Consider the following 6,969-nt stretch of genomic DNA (forward strand, 5'->3'; position numbering starts at 1 on the left):
AAGGGGTAGAATAGTAAAAATCAAGACTGAATTTGGGATATATGAAACTTTTTGACTGAAAATGTGATTTTGTAAATGTTGGTACTAAAAAGATGCAAACCTCATTTTCTAGGTACTAGTTTTGTAGTTCACTCTTTTAATTAAAGTTTATTTATTAAATATTTTTTTTATTTGTTGCAGTTTTAAATAAAAAAAGTTAAATAGTGGGGCTCGTGAATAATTAAGAGCATCTCCAATGGCAGACGTCCAGTCGGACATCCGGTCGGACGTCGCGATGGGCGGCCGGGACGTCTGCCATTGTGGCGTTTAGGGTCGGATACGGACATCCCGTGAGGACGTCGGGTGTCCTCGGACGTCCCTGCGACAGGCGGGCGGACGTCCGCCACTGTGGCAAGGGTCGGACGTCCCGCTCGGATGTCCGATTTTTTTTTTAAACTCTATATATACGGCTCGTTGAACTTCATTTCATTTGCACCACTTGTTGTTAACAAGTTTCTCTCTTCTTTTACTACAAATTTCATTTCTACTTTTAATGGAGAACGATAGGAACTCCCCGGCCACGAGCGAGTCGCAGACAACGGTTCCGGCAATGGGACAGATGGGTGGAATGGGTGGGATGATGTCCTCTTATATGTACAATTGGATGGGACAGATGGGTGGTATGATGCCCAGGGCAGCCGGGATGGGGGGCATGACCCCAAATATGATGATGCCGGGGATGGGGATGGGGGACATGACCCCAAATATGATGGGGATGGGTGGGATGATGCAGGGGATGATGCCGGGGATGATGGCGGGGATGATGCCGGGGATGATGCCGGGGATGATGCATGTGGGAGGGGTGGAAGGGGCCCTGAACCACTAGCGGACGATGTCTATCGGCCGGTTGTGGATACGCAGTCTACTGATACCCCTTCCACTTATGTTCCGGATACTCAGTTCACCGGCATAGAAACTTTCTCTTTTGAAGAGTTGGGGATATCTCCAGTCAGGCAGACGCCCGATGATGTGGGCGGGGGCAGGGGGAAGGGACGTGGCAAGGGCAAGGGGAAAGCCCCAGGGTCTTCCTCACGAACGGTGGCAGAGGAGGAGGATGAGGAGGAGACGGGAAAGAGGACGATCTGGAGCCAGTGGGAAAACGTCGCGCTTGCGAAGGCTTGGGTTGCAATAGTCGAGGATCCCTATGTCGGTGCCAACCAGCATATTGACAGACTGTGGCATCAGATCGTTGAAGCCTACCACACACAAACCGGCTGGGGCGAAGCGTCGCGTTCCCGAACAGTGTCGGAAACAGTGGGAGCGGTTGAGGCCTAAGCTTAGTCGATTTGCTGGCCTCTACCAAAACAACCTCCGCCAGGCAAGCAGCGGTATGTCCGAGGAGGATGTCCGGAACCGTGCCTTTGCTCAGTACCCTGACAGAGCCTTGAAACTCAAACAATTCGACCAGTGGGATGCCTTTCTCGTGGTGAAGGATTCCCCAAAGTTTTGTGGGGGAGTCGAATTGGGCTGGGCGAAGCGGACGAAGATCAACGCTTCAGCAGCAGTGCTGGTTCGCACGAGCTCCCGGAAGCCGACGAAGTGTCCCCGCTACCGCAATCAGACTCTCGCTGTCGTCATCGCCCGGTTGGGCAAAAGGCTGCGCAGCGGAGGGCTAGGGGAACCAGCAGTGGTAGCGGGTCGTTCGAGGTCGAATCGGAGGCCCCCGCTCCCCAAGAAGATATCGACCGCCTCGCCCGCGCGCAGTTAACGACAAGCTTGGTCCGGACCATGCATAGGTGGCATAGCACGACCGATCCGCTGTACAAGAGGATGCTGAAGGATGTCATCGATGGATGTCGGCGCAATTTGGGGATGCCCCCCATTGGAGATGATGGCGCCGAGATTAGCGGAGGGGACGACGGGGGCGGCACGGGCGACGAGGACAGCGCGGAGTGAGCCGGGGATGTTGGATTATGTATTTTTCTTTTTTTGAATGACTATGTATTTTGCTTTTTTTCTAACTATGTTTTTTTTATGTTTTATGAATATGTATTTTTGCCCGTATTTTGATTTCCGGTATTCCGTGTCAAAATTATATTTCCGTTTTTACGTAATTAAATTATTGTGATTTTTTTTATTGCGGGATGTCCTAGTGGGAAGGGCGGATTGTGCAGGGGATGTCCTAGTGACGTGGCAGTGGGATGGGAAGTCCTAGTGACGTGGCAGGAGGTGTTTTTGGGATGTCCTAGTGGATGTCCTAGTGGGATGTCCGCCCACTGGAGATGCTCTAAGGAAATACATAGTTAAGAGATGAATGGTTGCAAGTACTGACTCTTAATTATTCCCTCCGCTCCACTGAAAATGACCCACTTGCTATTTTCGTTTGTTCTAACAGTAGACCCAGTACTAAAATTAGAAACACTTTTTATCGCTACTTTACTTTATTCTCTCTACTTAACATATATAATAAAACTACATAAAATCTTGTAGCGCCCAAGGAATGGGTCATCTTCGAAATTCCACGTACCCCTTCGCTTGATAAGTTTAGTTTTAATTAACTGTATTAATTCATTGGACAATTTTTAATGACTTCTTCGATCTCATACGGACTGAGTTGTAAATGATCTTTAGAGATAACATAATCTTTGGAAATGCATCTTCGATTAAATATAACTCCAAATTGCATTACAATTGACAAAATTATACTCCCCCATCCCAAAAAAATAAGGATATTTGGAACGGTACGAGAATTAATGTATAATTAATGAAGTAAGATAGATAAGAAGAAGAGTATTTAAAATAGTGTTAGTGGATAGTCAGACCCAGATTATTGTTAGTCTTTAATGGTGGATCCTTGTAGTATAAGTTGTAAGTAAATTGATGTATATGAGTAATAAGTTTGGGGGAATTTTCCATAAATAAAAATGGGATAATATTATGGGATAGATAAAAAAAGATATCCTCATTTTTATGAAACAGATAGAGTATACTACTACAAATGATTAGGCTGGAATCCTACACAGGAAATTGCAAAAGCCATGAGTCATGACTAATCTAAAGGGAATGTAAGAAACAATATAAAAATGTGTTGAATCCACATCAAGGAAAAGAAGTTTTAGAGATTCCCATTTAATTAGAAATTAATTAATCTCACTTATATGGGAATCTCATCGACGTGCAATGCCGATAGAAGCGCCGTTCCTTGAGCTGCTCTGCTCCTATTTACTTATTACCCTTCCAATCTCACTCTCTTCATTTCCCACTCCCAATTGCCAGCTAACATCACAATCCCAATAAATATCCACTTATTTTTCCGCCAATTTCAAACCCTACTATTAATACACCTAACCCCCCACAAACTTTCATCACACACCAACATTTTGCACCCTTCTTTCTCTCCATAAAATTGATCAAATTAAGATGGCTCAGAACGAGTCAGCCATGGCCATAATCCAAGCCAGCGCCTTCTACGACCAAGACTTCGGTGGCCCATCCTTGCTCCACACTTCCACAAACTCCTACGAGCCCGAGAGCCCCGAGAAGGCAGCCAAGATGAGCAACTCCTCCACGGTCTCGAGCCCCAGCAGCACCAACTCAAACTCCGTGATCACCTTCAAGCCCAACTTCATCCACGCCAACGCGGGATCGTTCCTCAGCTTCGACCGAGTGATGCCAAGGAAATTATTGATAGGGGAAGAAGAGCAAGATCACTATCCCCCCATGTGGGAAGGTGTTCATGAGATGATGCATTACCTCAGCGCGAATAATCATGGCGCCGAGGAGTGGCTGAATGATCATGAGACTAGCGGAGTTACTGATGGTGGTGTGGAGATTGAACCAGCCAACAACAAACGCCCTTCTACGGTAATGCAAATTTGAGATAGATTGGTTGAAACAGTTGGTGTTCACGGGCTGAATTTGGTAAGTTAATTAGTTGATGCAGGGAGAGAATCTGCAGGCCGCTAAGAAGAAACAATGCGTTGTTGCTGCCAAGAAGGCAAAACCCAAGGCTGCCGCGGAATCCAAAGATCCACAAAGTGTTGCAGCTAAGGTTTCACTATTTCATAATAATAATCAAGAAATTCGACTAGCGCGGTTAGGTTTTAGTTAACTAGCTGATTAACGGTTGATATCGCTGGTGCAGAATCGAAGGGAACGGATCAGCGAACGCCTAAAGATACTGCAAGAACTCGTTCCTAACGGTTCCAAGGTAAATTCAGACAAAAATGTGTCTAGGGCTTTTTCGTTTAGTAAATTTTCAGCTCTAACCCTTAATTTTACGTGCAGGTTGATCTTGTTACGATGCTAGAAAAGGCAACCAGCTATGTCAAGTTTCTTCAGCTGCAAGTGAAGGTATGATTATTGTGTTATCGATCACAAACCCTAAATTGACTGGAGATTGATTGCGGTTCGAGAATTGATTTGGTAATTGAACGAGCAGGTATTGGCTACCGATGAATTTTGGCCGGCGCAAGGGGGGAAAGCGCCGGACCTGTCTCAAGTTAGGGAAGCCATTGATGCAATCCTTGCATCACAAAGAGACCGGAAATCCGCTTCCAAATGAGATGTCAGCAGCAAAATTTCCTTCTCTTATTATTATATTGAGTGGAGCCTGAAATGTGGTCTCCACTCTATGAAATAACAAGTTTTGAATGCAATTAATCTTGAAGATGATGAATGATTTCTTTATATATGGCGGTGTTATTATTAGTACTTAATTTGTTCTTGCTTTTTTTTTTCTTTGATTGTGACAAGAAATTTTGTGACACCAGAATATATCACTATATAATTCACAGATTAAGATTGTGCATGAAAAGTACTAAGTATCATCTTAAATGAAGTGCAAGCATAATAATTAAGCTGAAGTAATCTCCTTAACACGTATCTGAAGCTTAATTACTACTCCCTCAATCCGTCATTAGGAGTCTCATTTCTTAACGGCACAAGTTTTAAGAAATGTTAAAAAAATTGGAAGGAAAAAAGTTGGTGGAATATGGGTCTCACTTGTATATATTAGTTTTAAATGAAATTTGGTTGGAATGTGTGATCATATTACCATTTATAATAAAAATGAACCAGGACTTGTATTCGTGGACGGACTAAAATGGAAAAATGACACTCTTAGAGCATCCACAATAAGGACGGATGTCCCGGCGGACATCCCAAAAACACCATATGCCACGTCATAAGGACATCCCACAGCATTGCCATGTTATAAGGACATCCCACTGCACAATAGCGGACATCCCGACGGACAAGCACAATAATAAAAATTCACAAATTCACAAAATAACAATTACGGAATTAAAATTTCGACACGAATACGGGAGAAATGCAACCATTTTATTTTTAAAAAAAAGCATACATATTTAAATTTAAAAAAAAAAATACATAGTTCAAAACATCCCAAACCAAAAACGATTCAAACAAAGTACGTGTTATGCCTTGAATCTGTATAGTTTGCCGCTAGCCGAACGGGGGTCTTGCTGGTATAATATGTTTTTGTTTTAGGCCTTCATTTTCGACGATAATACATGCGTTAGAGTTTTTTAAAAAATCATATATATAGAGTTTGCAACGAGCTGTATATATAGAGTTTTTAAAAAATCGGAAATTGGGACGTCCGCCGCGCTCACCCGCGGACGACCTCTCGTCGGCCGCCGACGTCCGTGTCCGCCCCAAACGCTGCAATAGCGGACGTCCGCCGGGAAATCCGCTATTGCGGATGCTCTTATTCGCTGATAGAGAGTATAATTCAAGGGTTTGATGAATTTGATTTAAGATGATGTTAGTTGTCTGTTGCCGTAAAATACATAGCTATATCTCGATCTTGATAATTAATTTCCTTCTTGTCATATATAGGGATTTGCAAATCATGCAACCACATGCATATTATTTTAAGTTAAAAACACTCTTGCTTGATATAGGGTGAAAGGATCAGAACCAAATTTCGGACTAAATTTCAGTAGAAAAAGGGCTAAATTATTCCATTTTAAACATTTTTATCATAAACCCTTCCGAAGTAGAATGTAGCAACACCATTTTAAACATTTTTATCATAAACTCTGGCATATTAATTAATATCAGAAATATTCTATACATTTTCTTCATTTCTTCATATTGACCATTATATACACTACTCCGATATATGAGAGATTAGTGACAGGACCAGAATTTCAAACAAGTCAGTGCAAAAGTTTTAAAAACTAAAACTGATAGTATTAAAATATTCAATTTGTTAACATCTTCTTAGCTTGACGATTCTTGTTAACTTCTAACTTTTTGTTTTCTTCATAACTGTAATTGGAGTAGTTCTCAAAAAAAATATCCTTGAAAATTCTAAATTTATTAAATAATGCTCTAGTGATAAATAAGATTAACTTTATTTTACAAGTTAAACACGTCGCTTTTTTTAAGTTTAAAAGAAATGCTTCACTTTTTCAAACTAAAATATACTCCTACGGTTCTAACCGGGGAAGCTCACAACTCGTAACTCACTAGTTCCCATTTTGACCGGAGTACTTAAATTTTATTTTATATAAGTACATTGAAAAATATTATATAATATAAATCAATCATAATGTAATTGTTTTTGTGAGGGAATTATATTATTATTATTATTATTATTATTATTCTTAATTTAATGGCAAAGCTAATTCTGAAAATAAAATGTACACTAACATGGTATTTCGTTTAAATTTGAATTAATCTAGAATTTCATACGACAACATTGTCATTTTCGTTGGTGAACGAATATAAATTGCATTTAATATTGGAAAGAATTAATGCACAGTAGAACCGCCCGTGCGACAAGGAAACCATTCTCTGCTAATGAACTGCTGGAATTCTCGTTTTCATATATTAATAAATTTATAATAATAATCATTATCAATTACCATAAATATTGCTCAATAACACAACTAATGATTAGATGAGGTGTTATGTTTGTCAATATGATTTCTATTACGGTAATTAACTATCTTGAAAGAA

At 41.1% G+C, this 6,969-nt stretch overlaps 1 protein-coding gene across 1 annotated transcript; it reads left to right on the plus strand.

Annotated features, from left to right (window-relative positions):
• The first annotated feature begins 3,420 nt into the window (after positions 1 to 3,420).
• On the plus strand, positions 3,421 to 4,550 carry LOC121777080 (putative transcription factor bHLH086). Its single transcript, XM_042174216.1, has 5 exons — positions 3,421 to 3,843; positions 3,923 to 4,030; positions 4,124 to 4,189; positions 4,267 to 4,332; positions 4,421 to 4,550. Exons 1-5 carry the CDS (start codon positions 3,421 to 3,423, stop codon positions 4,541 to 4,543), a joined length of 786 nt encoding a protein of 261 aa, XP_042030150.1. The 3' UTR covers positions 4,544 to 4,550.
• Positions 4,551 to 6,969: the final 2,419 nt, after the last annotated feature.

This window comes from Salvia splendens, chromosome 18 (genome assembly GCF_004379255.2).
Source record: "Salvia splendens isolate huo1 chromosome 18, SspV2, whole genome shotgun sequence".
Classification (NCBI taxonomy): domain Eukaryota; kingdom Viridiplantae; phylum Streptophyta; class Magnoliopsida; order Lamiales; family Lamiaceae; genus Salvia; species Salvia splendens.